Source organism: Lissotriton helveticus, chromosome 11, assembly GCF_964261635.1.
Source record: "Lissotriton helveticus chromosome 11, aLisHel1.1, whole genome shotgun sequence".
Taxonomy (NCBI): Eukaryota; Metazoa; Chordata; class Amphibia; order Caudata; family Salamandridae; genus Lissotriton; species Lissotriton helveticus.
In genome coordinates, this window is record NC_136072.1 from 10,220,592 (window position 1) to 10,242,721 (window position 22,130).

The window sequence follows — 22,130 nt, forward strand, 5'->3', positions numbered from 1 at the left end:
GCAGGAAAGGTGGATTTCATACATGTGCGTACTGGGAACCGCACAGATGTTTGCTAAAGCACATGTATGTTGGGTGGTCAAGGTCATGTTTTTAAACCAAAAATCTCAACATGGACTAATTGAATATTCTAACATTCTAAGATGTTGGCTTATCTTGTTCAGTGAATATTTACAACATGTCAGAGATTCTGTCATTCAGATTTGTGTTGTGAACATTACTAAAGGCTGCAGGTTCATGACAAATGTAAATGGCTGAATACCTGCATCTTTTGAGTTTTTCTTTTTGTTTCAGATGTGTTTTCCTTTTTGTTGGTCGCACAGATTGCAGTCTTCCTCTTTCTGACGTTTACAAACAATGAAGACATTGAGACTGCACTGGAGGTAAGAGAGGGGCTCTCAATGCTTGAGTCTCAAATGACACAGGATGCTTTATTAATGCATAACTCAGAGTGCGCCCTCTGATGCTCAGAAATGTCATTACACCTTTGAATATGGTGTTTCTAAAACATTATCAATGATCATAACACTCGCCTTTCAGAATTTTAGGAAAAGTATTCTCTTGGGTATGTTTTTTATTACTGTGTTACATTTCAGGACTACACTTCCAGAAACTTCAATTATTTAAAAACAGGGATTTCGCGTTTGTAATGTCCAGTGCTGCGGTCTTTGTTTGTGTCCCCCAAAACCTCACTCCCTACGAATTCCCTTACTACCACATTTCACCAGTGACCCTCAACTCTCCATAGCTCCTTTCACATGCATTTCATTTGCTTTATAGCGCTTCTGAACCAGTATAGGGTGTCAGAGCACTTTACTTCACACACACACATGCACACAGCCACACACACACACACACACACACATTATGCTGAAGCAAAGAATCCTACTTCTGTAAAGCAGTCCAAAGGAAAACTTACATTAGACAATGAATACTACAAGGTGTAGGAATCACAAATACTAGCAGGCAAGATATCTTAAGAATGTATGGTCTGGAGAATCACAAACTCAGGATTTAAAACGTACAGTGATTCGCTTTATAAATAAGAATGTACCAAAATTAACATTTTTTAACAACATTAGGATAATGCGAGACTGGAGGAAAAAAAGCAAGGGTCTAAGTTATTTCATGCAGCTCTTTGTCGACAGTTCATAGCTCAAGGCGCTATATTTGGGTTGTATGTTATGAACTGGAAAAGGATCTCTGTGAATGAATGAATGAAATGATCTTTATTCGGATTATGAAAAATCCATAAAAGTACATACAGGATGAATCATTTAAAATACATAAAAACATGTATAAAAGTTAAAATACAGCCCAATTAGACATGAGCAGCATATGTGGCATAAAGTGCATGATACAAGATATAAGACATTAAACAATTTGGGAGAGCATTCATAGATTTCTGTTTAAATAATACCAATAACATTGATTCCATACAAATAATTAAACCTCTATACGATTTATATTTAGAGTTTAAAGTGCGTTATGCATCCGAAGGCCATTATGCATGTTCCATACTTGCCCTCGATTTTACACAGGCTTTTATGAAGCAGCTAATAGTGAATATGACATCGTCAGTTGATAACATTTGCAAAAATTTCAATGCCAATTTAAAGTCTCTTAGATTGTATTTTCTGAAAATTGGCATTAGATAATGATGGATATACAATTTATAATGGCCACAGAAAATAAAGTAATGCAGTAAACTTTGTTTCCCACCGACAGAACACGGACAATCAAGTTCTTCTAGATTCTTATTATAGCCGAGTGGGAAGCTCAATAAATTTACAATACTGCCATCCCGGAACCTAAATAAAAGGCTCCGGTTCCATCTTCCTATCGGTAATGACAAATATCTGCAGGGCTTGTGGGGTTTATTTAAAACAACATTACTTGTCTCAGTTAGTGGAAGATATTTAGTAATAGCTGGTTTCATTATTTCAATTCTCATACGTTCCTCTTTATAAAACTCATACAATGCCCGTTTTACATTATTCTTGTGGGCGGGCACAATAGTATTTGGGAAGCTAAACAGACAGCCATGTCCCACGCTAATCAAGCTAGTCTTGACCGCATTTAGCCAAGGTATGAGATGGGATCGTTCATGAGATAAACAATCTAAAATTATACGACGGGTCAAAGAAGCCGCTGGATTTGTCCATATTTTTAACCAAAAAAGCGTAGGCCTTGACCTGATAAAATCAGCTATATATGGTAACTTAAGTTCTTGGTGACAAATGAAGGTTGGCGTACAGGAAATACCACCCAGCACCTTCCTGCAAAATCTATTTTCCTCCAGCTGCAAGGGCAGGCTATTACAATAACCCCACACTTCAGATCCATATGTCCCAGTTGGCAGGCATTGGGTACGATAGATGTTTAACAGGGGGGTAATCACATCAGCCGTTCTCGGTTGGCGAAGAGATAAAATTGAATTAATTGATTTACCAATCTTATTTCTTGCGTGGGCAGTGTGATGCTGCCACGAGCCTGTGTTGGAGAATAATAACCCTAAATAGGGGAAAGTGCTAGTGCATTTTAATTCATTTTCACCACTTTTAATTGAGAGGATGTTATATCTTTTTGAACCACAATTCATAATAAATGATTTTTTAAAATTGGTATTTAAACCTAAATCAGACATAAAAACAACAAACCCTGTAATTAATGAGCGCAGAGCATTAGGGGTTCGCCCCATTAATACTGCGTCATCCGCATAAAGTAATGTGGTAATAGGGGAACCATTAATAATTGGAACATCTTTGGAGTACTTGCTCAGGGCAGGGCTCAGCCCATTAATATATAAAATAAAAAGCAAAGGGGCGAGTACACAGCCCTGCCGGACTCCTCTTTTAATGGAAATATCACCAGATAGTTCGCCATCATTGTTGATGCGTACTCTTGCCTTAAGGTCCCTGTGTAAATATGAAAGAAAATATACTAATGAATCATCTAAACCATATTCGAGCAATTGTGACCATAACCTGGAACGGTTAACAAAATCAAAAGCGGAACTCAGATCCATAAAACCTAAATAAAGTGGGGACTTTTTAACAATAATGTATTTGGCCATGATTAGGTTCAAGTTGAGACACTGCTCAACCGTACCCACGTGGCTTCTAAACCCCAATTGGCTACAATGTAACACATTATTATCCTCGGCCCATTCCCTTATCCTCTTGAATAATACCCTACCAAGGACTTTTAATGTATTGTCGATCAGTGAGATCGGACGGTAGCAGGCCGGATCGGCCCTGTCACCTTTCTTGAATATTGGTACGATGACACTGTTCGACCAGGATTCGGGGATGGAGCTGTCGGTCAGATTGTTAAATAAGTTACATAATAGAGGGGCCCAAAAGTTAATTTCTGATTTGATCTGATCGATAGATAGACCATCAGGGCCAGGGGCTTTATTACTAGCACTATCCGAAATTGCATCCTCCACCTCAGATATGGAGAAGTTCGGTCGTTCAGCATTATTTAATAACATTATAGAATCTATAGTAGGGGCTGCTATATTATAGATTTCGGAGAAGTGCTCCACCCAGACCTCTCCATTTATGTTACAGTTGATTGGTTGGATGTTAGAACCAAAAGACCTGAGTGATTTGACTTCTCTCCAGAACCCCGCGGTGTCTTTTAATAAAGCAGTCCGCGTTAGAGACTCCCAGTGGTTAACCACTAAAGCCTCAGTTCTTGTCCGTAGGGCGAGTTTATATTTGGCTCTTGATTCTCTCACTAGGTTAAAATCCCTAGGATTTTGTTGTAAAGCCACCCTCAATTCCCTATTGGCCTTTGAACATGCGGAATCAAACCAGCGAGGGCTTTGGTCTATATTGGGCCTAGATGGTTTAGAAGATTCCCTTCTCACTGCCCCACAAAGATTACTGAATGCAACAACCAATACTTCGCCAGTACTATCAAATGACAAGCAGGTGTCTATTAACAGAGGATGCTTTTTGATTACCTTGGCTAGGATAGCTTTATTATCCACCCCTTTCCATATTAGTCTTAGTTTATCGGTAGACAATACCAAATTTTGTGGCCCACTCTCAGTCTTCGAGGCGGCCTTTGTGGTCTGAGGATGGTCTAGATGTATTCTAAGCGGGTGATGGTCACTATATGCGCTGCAAATAACCTCAGCTTTTCGAATTATATTACACAGGGATGGACAAAGAAATATATAGTCTATCGTGGAGGCGCAGCCTTGACCTATATAGGTGGGTTCAAATTTAGTTTCAGCACTAGTTCCAGCAAATTCCATCGCGTTTACTAGATTACGAGATGTTAATAAATTCTTCAACTCCTCACCATTTCGGCAAGGGGCACTAGTGCGATACATATGGGCATTAAAATCTCCTCCTATACAGATACCATCATAATACCCATACTTCAGCCCCTCCGCGATATCATCAATAAAATTAAACAAAGACAAAAAATTTCCATTGGGATGATTAACAAAGTCATTATTATAAAAATTAATTATACATAAAATCTTCCTGTTAATGTATTTCACAGCCATAAAACATTTGCCTGGTGTTGGGATCGGTTTGGTTTGTACCCCAGGTTTTATCTTAGACCAAATAGATAACCCCCCGCTTGGGCGTCCCATGGGTGAGGCTATGGCCTTTAAGTTATAACAGCAGAAGCCCTCCATTGTGGGGTTAGTTAAGCACCAAGTTTCTTGAAGCAACAGTAAGTCACAATTGGTGTTCACCCAGTCAGTCCATTCTTTGATTTTCAGTTTGGAGTTAAGACCCGCTATGTTCCAACTTACAACAGAAAGTACAGAATCCAGGGGGTTATTGTTCATAGATTGGCCTCTTCCTGAAATCCCTGTCAAGGAATTTATGGCTACCTGATTTCCATTGGTGACAGATGGTAAAGGAACAACTGAGTTGGCTGGCTTAAATGGAGAGGGTCAATCCAGCATGTCCAAACCTGACAAAGGTGCAAATCTGTTAAATGTGTTGAAAGGGAAAGCAACTGGCTGAAAATGCATAGCTGGTGGCTGAGGGTACCTGGGTGGGGGGTGGAAATGCATTAAAGACGGTCGAAATTGCATAGGTGGCTGTCTGTAGAAGTAGCTTAAAGGTAGCATAGTTACAACCGTGGAAATAGCTGAGCAATTACCACTTATGTTAAGCAGATGTCTTACAGTTCCAGGATTTTTAAAGTTAAGAACCACACAATCCCCGTCCTTATCTTTAGGTAGTGGTCCAATCCAAGGCACCCTGCGAACCGATATGATTTCTCTTGATATGTCATATCCAGCCCCCTTGTGTTTGGTTAGCCAGTCTATACATTTATTTCGTAATTGTACCCAGGTTTCCCCCTGGTCCTCCCTCAGCGCTGGTACTCCTGCCAAAACCAGAACGAACGGGCAGGCATCCGGTGGCAGGTGTAAGGGAAAAACAGGCCCTTCGTGTTTGCGAGGCTTATTGGACCCTACTTGAGTGGAACCTGTGTTGGGAACTACAGCTGATGTTGTAGCTGTAGTAGGTTGTGTAAGGCTGTCATCCTTGCTGATGGCATTTTTGTTAGTAGTAACCAAAGGGGTAGTTTTCCTAGGTGCAGGGGTTGGGATGGTTTTAACAGCTATACTAGATTTTGCACACTTAACCCCTGTATTAATAGTTCGCGGTTGGATTATAGGTTGTGTAATGGACGGTGGAGACGTTTCCAGGTTTTCCGTGCCCTTATCCAATGTAATACGGGCTGCCGGTGTTTTTGATGACAGAGTATTGCTTAAGGATTCAAGATCTTTTAAGAGACGATCGGCTCTAATTTGGTCCAGAATGATAGACCCCTTCCTTTTGGCTTCATCATTTTTAACCAGGTTGTCTAATCTGTCCAATCTTTTAAAAACATTATTAAATTGGTTGATCATAAGTTTCTCCAATCGGTTAAAAATAGTGTCCACTATAGTTTCAATAAGGTTCCCATTTTGTTTAGAGAGGTTATAATTATCTCCCATTAGTGTTGTTTGGGTCCAAATGGTATTTAAATTCCCACCGGGGTGAATGGTGGACAAAGGGGAAGTGCTATCTATATCCACTGAGTCTTTTTCCTCCGTAGGTACAGTTACCACCCCCAAAGATTTTTGTTTATTCCACAGGCTTTGGGGAGTGGGCTGTCTTTTATTCAATGAAGGTTGTTTCCTTTTATTAGCGCTTTGCTTAGTAGTACCTCTTTTCCTTTTTTCCCCTCCCGGTTTATTACTACAGGAGTCCGTAATATCCAGGGTAATGACATCACCCTGGGAAACAGGTATGCTAATAGGGATAGTTTCTTTGAGTGGAGGTTCCAGTAGGCTAGCAGCAGCGGTTGTTAAAGGGACAGAACCTGCAGCTATATAGGTGACGGTGTTTTCATCTTCCAAAACGATGGGCACGTCTACAAGTGGAAGTGATGGCTTAACCACAGTAACCTCGGGGATAATATGGATATTTCCAGTAGCACTCGATATGTTATTGGTAACAAATGAGCCCATGGAGAACCTCCTCTCGGTCTCTACAATTTCATTGAAGGCAGTTTCTATCAATGTTTCGAAGGATGTAATGAGAGAAACAGAGGCAGAGGTATCAGCACCCTGGGAAGATATATCAATATGGGTATTTGTAATAGTGGAATCGCCCATAATTGTGCTTGAGTATAACACTTACGTTTGAGGAGAACTTAGGGGGGTGGCCCGCCCGACCACAGTCGTCCACGGACGGCCACAGACGACCCGCCCTTTTCCCGGGCTTCTCCCGCGCGCGACTCGCGGGTGCGAGAGGCGTTCCCTGCTTATGAAGCGCCTCCTGGCGCGTGTCCGTCGTCGCTTCCGCCGCGTCCACCCCCGGGGCAGCTGGGTGATGTAGTTCCCCAGCTGCTGCTGCTCCGGGTGGATGGCGGTGGATGGCGGTGTGGGCGCTGGCCGTTTCCCTCACGGCGCGGTTGTGGAGCAGAGCAGAGCAGGGGTAAGTTTTAAATCGTGTTGGCCGTTCCCCTCACGGCAGGTTAGGCAGTGCTTTAGGTGTCCCCAGAGCGCTTCGGCGCTCCCTGCTTATGAAGCGCCTCCTGGCGCGTGTCCGTCGTCGCTTCCGCCGCGTCCACCCCCGGGGCAGCTGGGTGATGTAGTTCCCCAGCTGCTGCTGCTCCGGGTGGATGGCAGTGGATGGCGGTGTGGGCGCTGGCCGTTTCCCTCACGGCGCGGTTGTGGAGCAGAGCAAAGCAGGGGTAAGTTTTAAATCGTGTTGGCCGTTCCCCTCACGGCAGGTTAGGCAGTGCTTTAGGTGTCCCCAGAGCGCTTCGGCGCTCCCTGCTTATGAAGCGCCTCCTGGCGCGTGTCCGTCGTCGCTTCCGCCGCGTCCACCCCCGGGGCAGCTGGGTGATGTAGTTCCCCAGCTGCTGCTGCTCCGGGTGGATGGCGGTGGATGGCGGTGTGGGCGCTGGCCGTTTCCCTCACGGCGCGGTTGTGGAGCAGAGCAGAGCAGGGGTAAGTTTTAAATCGTGTTGGCCGTTCCCCTCACGGCAGGTTAGGCAGTGCTTTAGGTGTCCCCAGAGCGCTTCGGCGCTCCCTGCTTATGAAGCGCCTCCTGGCGCGTGTCCGTCGTCGCTTCCGCCGCGTCCACCCCCGGGGCAGCTGGGTGATGTAGTTCCCCAGCTGCTGCTGCTCCGGGTGGATGGCGGTGGATGGCGGTGTGGGCGCTGGCCGTTTCCCTCACGGCGCGGTTGTGGAGCAGAGCAAAGCAGGGGTAAGTTTTAAATCGTGTTGGCCGTTCCCCTCACGGCAGGTTAGGCAGTGCTTTAGGTGTCCCCCTAAGGATCTCTGTGACAAAAGCAGTAACCGTCTAAGATAGCGGCATTCAACACAAAATGGTGATTGCTTTGTACATATTCTTTGCAGCAGGCATGTTAACCCTCTGTGCTAATTTACCATGAGTGGAAAATGCCACTAGACATTAGAATTCATGACCTCCAAAGCACCACATTTGTCAGTATGAAGCATTGCATTCAGTGACCCATCCTCCCAGCATGATCTGCAATGGGGAGTGTGAGCATGTCTAAGTCCTGTCTGTTTGAAGTATTAGAGGCAGAATCTCTCCCCTTCTCTTGGCACACAGGGGGTTTCCTGTGATGAGCGATTATATTCAATAATATTGAGGTCAATGAAGTTGAGTTCAGTTGGCCAACATGTACATAGTCCCCTTTATGGCAGGGCAGTAGTACAAGTAGGGCAGAACTTTGGTACAGAAGGATGTGTTTCAGGGAATCCTGGATGTTTTGTGAGATGATTCACACTTCAGAACTAGAGGATCAGCTGTCCAGGCTGGAATCACAGGTAAAGCATCAGCTATAGCTCATGGAGGGAAAGTGATAACGAGCAGGATGAAGTGGTCTAAAGCCAGTATGTATCAAGGTTCTTCTTCACTGGAGTCACTCCTTAGTAAAGTCAACTGGATGGGTGTATTCTCCGGTGTATTGCGATGGGCATTTCAAATGCAGATGGCCGTCCAACCCAAGGTGTTGAAGGAATTTCCTGCCTGGAGACATGATTCATGCCTTCTAAGACTCAACACAAGGTCTTCTGGTGCATGTGGTGCTGCTAAAAGGTTCTTCGTTACAGCCCAGGCCCAGTGAATGTTTGTGGACAATCATCGAATGCCCTAATGATCTAAATGCCAAGGAATTTGGTGAATGATCCACCTAGAGCATCAAAAACTCATTCAGTGTGTTCTTCTCTTGTAGCTCGTCTGCACTCCCACTTACTGGAGGACCTCACTGATCCTAATGCTGTTTGTGAGTTTCATTGCAGCCTACACTGTGGAGGTAAGATGTTTACCATTTTTCTGTTGCTGCTCCAAAAACATACCTGTGATGTAAGGAAATAGGATTTTAATGAGAAGGATCTTTCCAATCTTTTGGAACTATTGGTGGTGCATTGGAGGCAGTTTCATGCTTATTGATTATGGAAACAACGTGTTTCCCGGAGGCACCAGAACCTGCTGGTATGTTTCACCTCCTGTGTTGGCACTGAAAGGGTGAAGTCCTGCCACATATAGGGCCAGATTCACAAATTGATTTCTCGTTTATTTGTGTCTTCTTAGGTGTAAAATACTCCTGATCTTCTGGACCTGTTTTACTGTGCATTTTTGGGAGTTGCTAGGCCTTCCCCTGGCCATTGGTGTGGATTACTCCTTAGGATCAGAAGTACGACGGCAGCTTTGTGAATCTGTTTTGGAAATTCTTGAGTAATTCACACTTAAGTTAGACATGAGACATACATACACACCACACACTTATGATTCAGGCATGTTAACCTCAGTCCCACGGAATTCCTGATTATTACTCCTGCGGTGAGGAAGGGGTTGTCAAGCAAACGTAGGGTAGGTTTCAAGCAAAGAAAAATCTCAGGTTGGCCTTGCAAAGTGAGTAAACTCCATTTTTTATGGTCGATGCATAGTGACTGAAGGCCAGTCACCAGGGATAATAGAAAAATGCTGCTGAGATTTGGTGAAATACAAACACCAGGACATATATATCACCTGGAGACAGTGGGTTGAGCAAAGAACAGTGCCTGCCCACCCAAGTGAACTTCTCAGCCAGGAACAGCCTCCAGGCATCACATATTTCAAGCATTGACAGGAGTACATCTCTATTTGAGACCAACCCTCCAAGAAGAAACTATGCTAGCGACATTAAAAAGCAAGCGTTCAACACATGAGCATCTCTTCAGAAAAATCTGTTCTGAATGCTAAGATTGTCCATCTCTTCCATCTCCAGACAGATTTCTGGAACCCTGATGATCATCTCTTCTCGAGATAGCTCTCTTGAAGATCCTGAAACATGTATTGTGGTGATTAGATTAGATCTCTACTTTTCAAATGTCCATATAGGGACATCATCCTATGTTTTTCTACATCTTCCACATGCATGAGACATATTGTAATATTTATGGACTTGTGGCACTAGAGTTCATCCTTTGGACTACCAGACTGTCTCCAGCTATGTTTAATAAGTTGCTTCCTGTCTCAGAGGGGGTTTATTTTAGGACAGTTCTTGGTTGAAACAGGTTTTCAATTTGGCCTCTCATTATTCTATTGAAATATTATTAATATGGAGGCCTTTATTTAGTGGCATCTGAATAGGGCACTAGCTGGGGAATATGAGGACTTTATGTCAATAAATATTACTCTTTTATCTAACAGAGCTCACTGTTGATTATTAACAGCACATTTAATTAAAATGTATTTTCTTTTCAACATGTTTGCACTAACGGACAAGGTTGAAAGATTGTCAAGGGACAATTTGATTAAATGTAAGATATTTTGAAGGCAGAGTCTCCTTCCCAAGCAGCTTTGGTTGGTTTTTGTATGAAGCTTCATGCTTTGTGGGCAAATGCTTATAGAAATGGCTTTTATTAAGGGTGGAAGGCTAGGACCTGATGCTTCTCTGGTGATATTTAGGGGTAGTTCCAGGATTAGTTATGTTCCATTTTGCTTTCACCCAATCATGACCTTAATGTATGACTTTTCACTCCCTGCCACTCAATTACTTACCTTATTGAAATGTTTATTAATCAGTATTTCTCTTTACTGTCTAATCGGAAAATGTTAATTGTTACCATTTCATCCATAGAAAACAATAAAACAATAATAAAACTTGTGTCCAGAAATGGAATTCTAGATCCAGAAAAAATACAATGTATTTTTGACTGAATCAATTGTGTTCTCCTGTGTGAGCATTTTACTGTTACCGGGTCCAGGACAATTAACTTTCCTCATTTGTCAAGGAGAAAAAATGTACACTGTGACTGTGTGGGTATCCGAAAAGAGGTCCCCGGGTTTTTCAGAAGGCTTTTAGAAGCTTGGAAAACACATTGTGTAAACAATGAAATAGAAATATTATGTTGACTTTATTAATAATCAGTGACATTTTTATGTTTAATATCTAAACATTTTAAAATCATGAGTATTCCATTTGTTTGATTTTGCTATCAATTTATTGTAAATATGTATAGTTTTTTAATCTAACAGTTGCTTTTTATTTTTTAGACATACATCGTTGATAATCGCGGGTTCTGGAACTTCATGAAGACCTTATTTAAGTACAAATCTAAAAGTAAATATAGGATTTTGCAGAGATCGTTGGAGAAGGACCCAAACTGGCCACCGCTAAATGTCACACAATTATCTGAGCCAATCAGTGCTGATATCGAAAGCAAAATAGGTCTGTTGGAGCTCAGTGTATGAGAATAATGGAGGAAAGCTCAGCTTGACCCAGGGACTCCTGACATGTCTGCCATCTGCACAACCTCCAGAGATGTACTGAGCAACATGACACTTTTTTACATAGAACTCAAAGTTTCCAATATGAGTGTTACTGTCTTGGCTACACCTACTCTGAAGGTTTATCTGCTGTACTCACACCAGGTGTAGTGCTACAATTCAACCGAGAAGCAGAAAACAGCCTTATTTGTAAGCAACCATTGGGCAAAGTCATGAAATCTCAAACCCCCTGAATAGCCATCACTTCACTTCAAACCTGCATGGAAACCCAACAACTGGCCACACTCAAGGTATGGAGAGATGGTGTTTCACTAACCCCTTTGTTCATCTCTCAGATCACTTTCTCTTCATCCTGGCCCACAGCTCCTTGTAACTTGAGTAGAATGTGTCTCACAGGAGCGGTCAATTAGAATACCTGGAGCTGCCCATTAATGTTCAACATTAGAAGGTGTATGGAAACAAACTGAGCAGTTCTAATGTAGGAATAACTAGCATACAGCTTGAGTGTAGAGAACCAACCAAGCACATTTCAAGTACTACGCAAATATTTTGTTTGAAGTTCGATGGACAAAATGCAAACTTCCTTCTACAAAGCACATCATCAGCTAGAGAACAGTGCAACCTCTCAAATCCAAGACCTAATTGCTTACTGACTCTGCAGGACTATCTCCTCTCTTCAATAGGGTTCCACACTCTCCACTTATCTAGCTTTTGTCCATTCATCTATTTCACACCACCTCTGGATTATCTAGTACAATGGAAGTTATACAAATGCACTCTATAATTTCCAGATGTAAAAGATCCATTAGCAGTCAAAAGCAACTGATGAACATGGTCACAGACTCAGGCAAATTCAATCAGATCAGCCCAATTTTGAATATGCTCACTTGTGTTTGTAAAAAATGCGAGGATATAGTACGAACATTGCCACCTGACTTACAAAGCCATGTACCGAAACATTCCACCTTATGTAATAGGACTGTACACAATTTCTTGCTGGTTGGGAGGTCTCAGAACCAAATGTTTTCTCCAAGTGGAAGACCCCAAATCCTGCCTCAAAGCAATCTTTCACTGGTGCCTGCTAGAAATTGATTAACCTTTGACATCAGGGAATCATCCAACCTCCTACTTTCAGAAGACATGTCAACCACCACGTTTCTATTGGTTCATTAACTGCCTTCCTTCAGCTGCCAATACTTTGACTTGCACTGCTCACTCCAATGTAATAGTTCTTGCTGTTAACATGTAACTTTGTTATATGTTTCTGATTTGTATTACAGGACTATGGGCCAGATGTAGGTAGCCAAATACAGGTCGGTAACGGCCGAATTCGGCCGTTACCGACCGGTATTTGGCTACCGAGATGTAGGGGGACTGTAACGCTGCAAATCGGTAATTATACCGGTCGGTAAATATACCGGTCGGTAAATTTACCGACCGGTATATTTACCGACCGGTAAAATTACCGACCGGTATATTTACCGACCGGTAAAATTGATATGTAGGTGGGACTCTTCTGAGTCCCACAAGGCCTACAAAATCGGTATTTTACCATCAAATTGTATTTGATGTTAAAATACCGATTCAGGTGTGCATGCACATGTGTGCATGCACACCTGTGCCATATGACAGGCAGACCTGCCCTTAGGGCAGGTATGCCTGCCACATGGCCCCCAAACCTTTTTTGGGGGTGCTAGAGGGTGTCAAAGTGACACCCCCTGCACCCTTGTCAAAATCGGTATTTACCGATTCGGTAAATACCGACCGGTAATGCCCATTCATTCCTATGGGCTTCAAAGCCCATAGGAATGAATGGAGCATTACCGGTCGGTATTTACCGATTCGGTAAATACAGATATTTACCGATCGGTAAATTGGAACATCTGGATGTTCCTACATACCCCCCCTTCTTATTTACCGATTCTTATTTACCGAATCGGTAAAATTCGGTAAATAAGAATCAGTAAATACGTTTTACCTACATCTGGGCCATGGTTCTATATTTTCAGGTTTGAGTTATGCGTAAAACACCCAAATACCTCACAGTCTTTATGCACTACATAAAGTTTTTGAATTAACAAAAAAAAGATAAACAACCACACCTAAGTATCTCCTTCTTGAGGAGTCTGAGGAGAGAGTGGGAAGATGGTGTGACTGTGTGTGGAAACAATGGAAGGCGATAGTGACTCAGCCTTGTTAGACTAGGTTCGAGGATTCCCTGAGACCGACCTTACATAATAATAAAAGTTGTATCACCATCCAAAATTAAACTGTATCTTTCAAGATATTAAGAATAAGAAATTAATTGGCCTGCATAGTCATTAGTAATTTAGTTAACTATTCTCCATCAGTCAAATTTAAAACCTGCCTGTTTCTACTCATCAATGTTGTGAATTTGCTGTGTTTGTGTATTATTGTGTTCCCTACTTTAGTCTGTAGAAAGAAAACTCTACTCTAGCTGCTGTCATTATAATCACTGTTCAGGACAAGAAGTCCACTGTATTCAGCTGTCATGATGAATGTGTGAATAAAGTCTCCACCACCTTGTTCTCCAGGCAGCATAACATACGTGGGAGTCGTTCAGGCTTGTTTGAGCAGAATTTTCTGGGAACTGTGAGTGGCCTCAGGGAACATCCATTACACAAACAGTTCACTTGAGTTAGGAGTTTTATGAGCGAGAGTGCAACTTCCACCTTCTCAGGGTGGCAAAGCTGACCTAAAAACAGGATGCTATAGACCATACACACACATCTGCTCAGAGTAATAAGCTATTTATTGCATCAATTGAGGAAGGGTGGGTTATTGTGACTCACACAAGGCTTTACCTCTTGTAAATCATTGCTCCGCCATGCACTCAACAGAGATAATAACTTGCATGTTACATGCTCTGAAAATCTGCACCCTTGCTGGCATCTAGATGAATGATATGGGTAGCCAATGTTACAGTGTAGAAAATCAAAAAGAATCAATTACAAGTGGAGTGAGGACTTGTGCAGGATAATGTGAGAAGGTGGCAGCACAAGGTATACTGAAAAGGGCAAACATGATTTAATCATTAAGGGTATTCACTCTTGCACTCCTCACTCAAATCATTCCAGATTTATGAAGAGTGGAAAATCCCTGTGAGGGTCTCAAGGTGCTGGAGTTGCAAGGTGTTTTGTGGTGCTCAGTTAATTCAAACTACCACGTGTTCAATCCTTTTACAATTAATATTAAACACTGAAAGAATCAAATCAGTAAACAGACTTCTTCAATATTTTATTTTTTTCTGCGGAATGTGCTTCTGTGTTCCATCAGTATCTCCTTGATCTCAATCCATCACTTTCTGTGTCATGGATTGACCAGAAATAGACATGGTAAAGCATGAGTTTTTTTTACAGGGAAAGAAAATTGACAGAATTTGGGCAAGGTATCCTTCCATTAAGAAACTGATGAGGCTAAAGGGCTAGCAGACTGATTTTCATGTAGTCAATTCTAATCCACAATCTTTTTGTGGAACAGTCACAGTGGCCATAAAAGTATATAAAACACATTGTCAATAAACATGAAACATACAAACACACCAATGAGAAATAAAAAAAATGTATATAAAAGCTTCAGAACCTCGTTTGAAGCTGTTCGCTACAATATAATACCTTTCCTGCTATAAGAACAGGCGATATAGGGAAGAGGTGGCGCAAACGGAAACGACGAAGAAGGCAGTAGAGCGGAGGTTGAACAGGGAGATCGTCCCTGAAAAATCTCAAGAGCATATGGTGGAATTAAAGACTTTGAAAGATCAGCTAGACACCGCCATTCAGCTAAGGATCACAAAATGATTTTGAGGCCAGCAAGATGGCCCCTATTGAATATGGAGAGGGAGCCAGTAAACTCCTGGCATGGAAAGTCAAGTCGGATAGGACACGAAATATGATAAAACAAATTGATAGCGAGGATAACTCCTCTTCGGTATCTACCGACTAAGAGATTGGAGAAACCTTTTTTCAGGAGCTCTACAAAGAAGATAACGTAGTATACAGAACTTTTGCGAGGAAGTGGTTAGGTAGAAACACGCTTGCCTCCCTAAATTCCTCCCAGTGTGAACATCTGGAGCTGTATATATCCCAGCAGGAGGTCAGGATGGCCCTCACTGCTTGTAAGAGGGTTAAGGCTGCAGGGCTTGATAGGCTCCCAGCGGAACTGTAGAAATCTCTGGGACAGGCAATAATCCCGACCATGACTGCACTTTTTAACAACATACTATTTGAAGATTCTAGGCCTCCTGCTTCATGGGGAGAAGCTACCATCGCAATAATCCTGAAAGCAAAAAGAATCCGGCGAACTGTGGCTCATATAGGCCCATCTCCCTCTTAAATACGGACTATAAAGTTTTTACAAGGATCCTCGCAGTTAGGTTGGGAGCAGTAGTGGGTAGACTGTTGCATCCTGATCAAAAGGGTTTTGTAAGAGGGAGAAACCTATTTGATCTTACTCATGATTTTATCGGAGCTATCGACCTGGCCTTCACCTTTTCTTTACTTCTGGCAGCAATGACACTAGACGCCACAAAGGCCTCTGACAGAGTTAACTGGATATATCTCTCTGCAGTAATTGAAAAAATCAGTTTTGGAGAGAAGTTTTGCTGAGTCATACAGGTTATATATTAAGATCCTTCGGCAAGACCTCTAGTTAATGGCAAATAGACTAACCCTTTCAAGATTACTAGGGGTACCAGACAGAGCTGCCCACTCTCCCGCTCCGCTTTGAGCTGTACATCGAGCCTTTTGCTCAGCGCCTAAGAGACGAGCCGAGTATCACATCATTTAAGTTTGGAACATGGGAGAGGAAGGTAGCCCTGTATGCGGATGACGTTTTGATCCTGTAATCTGAGCTGGAGGCGTCCTTCCCTCGGGTCATCAGGCTGGCACAAGATTTTGGGCGAGTCTCTGTCTGATGGTGAATGCAGAGAAACAGAAATCATGGTGTGGAACCTGTCGGGGTGCCGGCACCAGACCAAGAGTGACATGAGATATATGGGGGTTAGGATTGTACAGAATGTAGATAAGATCGCTGGGACTAATCTTGCAAACATCTCCAGGGAATGTCAGAAACTCAAGAAGTCTTGGGCCCATCTTCCACTGACTATTTTGTGCAGGATCAATCTGATTAAAATGATTATACTACCAAAAATTACATTCCTCTTTAATACTATTCCCCTACATTTTGAAAAACAGGCGATTGATAAATTACAGCGAGCTATTAATTCATTTGCATGGGCATATAGGGCCACGAGGATAGCGTGGAAGAAGCTAAGGCCTAGGAGAGAGAAAGGGGGATTAAGCTCCCTGACCTTCATTACTATGTAATGTAATGTAATGTAATGATGTCTTGTAAAGCGCATGAGTCACCCCACATGGGGTATCTCTGCGCTGTAGACCGCTAAGGAACCCGTCCTGGCTTTCCCTGTGAGATGGTCCCTACTGGGTATCTCCAAGGTGAAACCAGGCATCCCCGGCGTATGTGGGGGGCTGTTGTGGAGACGAGGCAAGCTAATGCCCAGAGTTGCCGAGTGTGATCCCTGGTTAGAGTATTCACCGAGGCGAGAATTATCGAGTCCGCTGACCCTGGTCCACGACCCTGCCACATCGAGAATTGAACCCTGGTACCGGGCCGTCCTCTGCTTCCGGGTCTGCCGCCTCTAACCAGTGAGCCACACCACTCAACTGGGCCTGGGCTTTTCAATTATCACACTCAAGGATGCTGTTAAAATCCCCAAACAACTCAGAGAGGGGGGTCATGTTCTCGGCTATGTTAATGGGTGTGGGGCTGCCGCTTGAAGGGTTTCTCTTTAAATATGGCGATCAAAAGTACTTCAACAAGATCAGGCAGAAAGTTCTTTTGGCAGTAGCCCAAATATGGGCTAGAATTAAGCAACGCACTTGCCTAAACTACTACTCAAGCTTAGCTCCCCTGTGGGACACTCCAGGGGCTCCAGACTTCTGAAAGACAAGTTAGCCACACTACTTAGAACAGCAGGGTTTATGGTAAGAAGGGATCTGGCTGCTGACGGGTCACTTTTATCATGGGCTTCTTTCCATAATAGGCCTGAAGAGGGCATGTCTAGGTTTAAGAACTTACGACTGCAGAGTTGGTCACAGAATCTCAAAAAAATGATCAGCATAGGGAACACTCTAGAGGAGCAACTGGTATCAAAGTCTGTGTGGAGCAAAGAGGTCTCTTTCTTCTATTGGTCTATAGAAGAAACTGTTGATGGAGACTTTAAATTGGCGGAAGAATTGTGGGGAGCTTCTACGCCAGACGAGCACTGGGAAGACCTGTGGCAGACTTCCTTTCATACTTTGTTTGCTACCGTAAAACCAGCCTGGTTTACGAATAATCATTATTTCACTACCCACAGGGCCTATTTATCTCCAGCAAGACTCCCTAAAATAGTGTAGGGCCCCCCAGTCAGTGGTAAGAAATGTGAACTAGTACATGCCTCAGATATACACATGTTTAAAGATTACCCAGCGATAACAGAATTCTGGGAGGAAGTAGGGGCAACTCTAACTGACATTGCGGGTACCCCAGTTAAAATTTCTCTTGCCCTGATCATCTTTGGCATAACTAGTGAAGTTATAGGACCTGTTATGGGGTTTCTATTCTATGCTATTCTGTTGGCTAGGAGAGATATTTGAAGGAGATGGGTGGAGGCTACTCTTCCCACTTATTCTGAATGGTTGTCCTCTCTTTTTAAGATTTCCAAGATAGATTTGGGTAGACTGCAGAACAGTAAGAAGAAAGTATTATGAGATTGTTTGCTTAATTGGTCTCAGCGTTAGACTTTTGGGGCTAGACTTCTTTGGGGTGGGTGAAGTTTAGGGGTTTAAGTTTAAAAGTACTTTTGGATCCTATGATTATGCCTCTCTGGAAACTCTCAGACTGTGTCGGGCCCTGCTCTTCCACCCAGTTTCCATTGCGAGCGGGCCCGCACCAACAGTCGTCGGTCACATTTCACCAGAAGAGAGTGAGGCCAGCCCTTTTCTCAGAAAGTGGCTAGCGGCATTCTGTAGGATTGTTCATACGTTTCCTTGAAACCGAGCAACGGTATTGACATTCTACATTCTGTCGACTGCGGTCTGAGGCGAATGAGGATTATAAAAAAAAATATATAATCATTATAATACTTTTCCTGAGATGTATTGCCCCCCCATATAAAAAGTACAGTGTTAAACATATAGTAGGGTCCTCCATGTGCAAATTAATAAGATTGAACACATTTATAGCCCCTATATTTTGTGCAAAAAAAATGATATCTTCTTACATTCCTCATAAAAATCACAGAATATTATCAAGTGCTGTGTGCTTCGCTTCAATAGGCCATCACAGGGGCAAGGGATTGTGTCTAGCGATCGTTTTTTCATTTTGGGGCAGGAGACTAAGGGGCATATTACCAACAACTAGCGATAATTATCGCTATGTTGGCTCAGCTGCAATATTTTTATCGCCGAGCTGCGGCGATTTTTATCGCTTAGGAACCTTGCTATTAATTATCAAGGTTTATCTCCTAAGCGATAAAAATCGGCCGCAATGCATGAATATCTTTGAAAAGTCAGCGATATTCATGCATTACCGAGCTAATGCTCTTAGCCATGTTATCCACCTCCCATTGGATAACATGGCTAAGAACTGCTCAGGGCAGGTGTTAGCTGTTGGAGATATTCGCGCTTAGCGCGAATATCTCCAAAAGTTGGTAATAGGAGATAGCGATGTGAGCGACTGTTTCCAGTCGCTAACATCTTGGCATGCCCACTTTGCATGTCATTAGTGATAAATATCACTGACATGCAAAGCGGGCCCAAGATGGTCGCTATCTCCTACTAGCTGTCGCTAACTGGTGTTAGCGACAGCTAGGTAATAGGGAGAAAATCTTATCTCCGCTTTCTTGGCTTTTAAAGCCAAAAAAGCGGAGATAAACCCCCTTGATAATATGCCCCCAAGTGGTGTACTATGCCCAACCGCAACCTGGGTAAAACAAAAGAATGCTGGATATTAGTCGCCCAGGGCAACTAAAGTTGCCATCCCTCCTGCAAATCATCCAACAAATATGAGATGACTGTAGGCTTCCTAGATCCTATGCACATTCTACGTTCCTGTCTATAATTAAAAAAAGAAGCCTTAATTATACTAAAGTTCTATGGAGGTCTTGCAGTACTGGTATGTTAAAATAGCAATTTAAAGAATTAATTTCTCTAGGAAAGGAAGGGAAATTTAAGAAAGTTAGCTAGCATTCTAAAATAACAGATCTTGTAAAGCATGTTTCGGCTTTTGGACACATAGAAAACAAAAAGTAATAGAGGTTTCAATGAAAGCAAGTCTTCCAAAAAGAGCAACCCAAACTCCTTATAAATAATGAAAGATGATTCAGAAGATGGTGTATGTGACAAATGCCTAAGGAAGGAATTCTCCTCGACCTGGAGGGCATTCCTAGGTGCATTACACAAGGCCTCGCCCAAATGTAGCAGTTGACAGCCCTGTCATGATATACATATTAATCATTTCTTTAACTGGGCAAATACCAAGTTTATGAGAGAAACTGAAAATTCCTTACAACTCATGTTCAACTCATCTTCAACATCAGGTTGAGCTTTTCTCTTTTTTAGGCTCTGTCAAGCCGGATATATTGCTCTTCACTGAAACTTGGTATTCCTCTGACTCTATGCCAGACATACTAGCAGCAATTCCAGACCCTTACTACATACTGCGCTCTGATCGCCTGGAGGGGAAGGTCGGCGGTGGTGTGGCTGTTATTATACATTCTAATTTTCAGTTCCAGACCTTGTCTTTTTCCACCATTCCAGCTGTTGATTACCTAGTCATCCACTCCACCTCTACCACTGCCCCCCTAACATGTGCCCTTTTCTACCGTCCCCCTCAGTCCATGCCCTTTTTCTATCAGGCAGTCCAAGATTTATTGGCCACACTGGTGATCAACAATTCTTGCGTCCTGGTACTGGGTGATTTCAACTTCTGACCCTCTGACCCCCGTGAAGATCCTCTCCCGAAAGAATTCACGGATCTGCTTGGCAACCTAAACTTCTCCCAGCATCTACATCTTCCGACACACCCTGGACCAGGTTTGGTCTACTAACCTACACATTCCTACCCCATTCATTAGCCCATGTCCCTGGTTGGACCATTTCTTTTTTTCATTCTCTCTTGACCTAGGACTGATTAGCAAACCATTGCTTCCCTCTAACACCTGGGCCCGTAATTGGGGACGAGTGGACATTCCTTACAAATTCGACTCATCTTCAAGTGGATGTTTAGAATCTGTGAAGGCCATGTGCCGTTACTAGTGAATACAATCCCTAGATGGCAAAAAGAGTTTACACTTGCAATTGGTGAGTGTTGAAATTGGGTCTCTAGTTGGCAGATGTATGCACCCTGTCCAAGCAGCGACAACAATCCTAGTCAGAGTAAATCACAACACAATCCTAAATTATCCTTTGCTCACCCTCTGGTATCTTGGCACAGAGCAGGCAGGTTTACCTTAGAAGGCAATGTGCTAAGTGTTTGTGCAGTAACACATGCAACAACACATAACATTTACCACAAAAAGACTCCACAACAGTTTACAGTAATAGAGAACTTTTATTTGAACAAAACAAGACTAAACCAATCATATTTCATCAAGTAGAGGTAGGGAAATAGAATTTTGAACAAATGCAAAGTTCAGGCTGACCGTGATGGAGCACTGGCTGGCTACGGCGACCCACTTGAGCAATCTGGGGGTGTTGGTTCCTTGAGGCTGTGCACCGATTGGTGAGGCTTCGCATAGTCCAACGTTGGCTCCAAGAGGCTGTGCAACAAGGCTTTGTGAGGCTACGTGTCATCCGGCTTCGGTTCTTAGAGGATGTGTGGTGAGGCTTCTCATCATCCGGCGAGGCTATGCAGTGAAGCTTTGAGAGGCTTTGTGTTTTCTGGCATTTGTTCAGAGGAGCTGTCAGCTGTGCAGTGAGGAATTGTGGGCCTTCGTGTTGCTTTGCATCAGATAATGCAGAAGTCAGTTGCAGAACCCACTTCTGAGACCCAGAATTTGGAGGGGGCACCTCAGGCAAGAATAGAACTCAAAGAAGACAGAGTCCAGCAGCACCAGCAGAACTGCAGGAAGTATTTTGTGTCCCTGAGACATCAGAAACAGGAGGCAAGCTAACAATCCCTTGGAGATCGATTTGGAAGGGAGTCAAAGTTAGAACTCCTTCCAGTAGAGTCAGTGATCAGCAGGCAGCAAGGCAACAAGCAGAACAGCAGTCCTTCCAGAAAAGCAGTACAGTTGAGTCAATTCAATTCAATTCATAAAGCTTTATTCGGTGCATACAAAATGACCATAAAAGCACATAAAATCACAGTTGCAGAGGTATACAAGGTAAACATAACAATTTAAAAAAACATACTTTTCCTTGCATTAATGGATTCACAAAGAAAGGTGGCCATAAAAAAACAAACATCCGGATACTGCATGTTAAGAATCATTTTCACTGCTTCATTTACAGAACGAACTCCATATTTAATAGACATCGGTTTTAAATAAACAACACGTAAGTTCATGTAAAGATTGCATATCAAAAGAAAGTGGATTGTGCTCTGCTTTGATAAACCATCACAGGGGCAAGGTCCGACCGGGTGTTTATTAAGGCTGGGAAAAGCCACCAGGTGATGTGCTTGCCCAAATCTAAGCCTGGTGAATAGAAATCTATGAAAGGGACGGGTCACCTGGGTTAAATATAATTGGAAACCTTCATTAACAATATGTTTATTATAGAACATGGTTGAGGACAATAGTCCTGTGCTAACCGCCCACATCCTAGCTC

The 22,130-nt window shown here is 42.9% G+C and overlaps 1 protein-coding gene across 1 annotated transcript in view; it reads left to right on the forward strand.

Moving 5' to 3' along the window:
- Positions 1-11,659, forward strand: part of LOC144792084 (putative cation-transporting ATPase 13A4) — a 439,619-nt gene extending 427,960 nt beyond the window's left edge. The window contains exons 30-32 of the mRNA XM_078666936.1: positions 293-381; positions 8,738-8,818; positions 11,044-11,659. Coding sequence (XP_078523062.1) covers positions 293-381; positions 8,738-8,818; positions 11,044-11,241 — 368 coding nt within the window. The 3' untranslated portion in view covers positions 11,242-11,659. The remainder of the gene's footprint in view (positions 1-292; positions 382-8,737; positions 8,819-11,043) is intronic.
- The last annotated feature ends 10,471 nt before the right edge of the window (positions 11,660-22,130 follow it).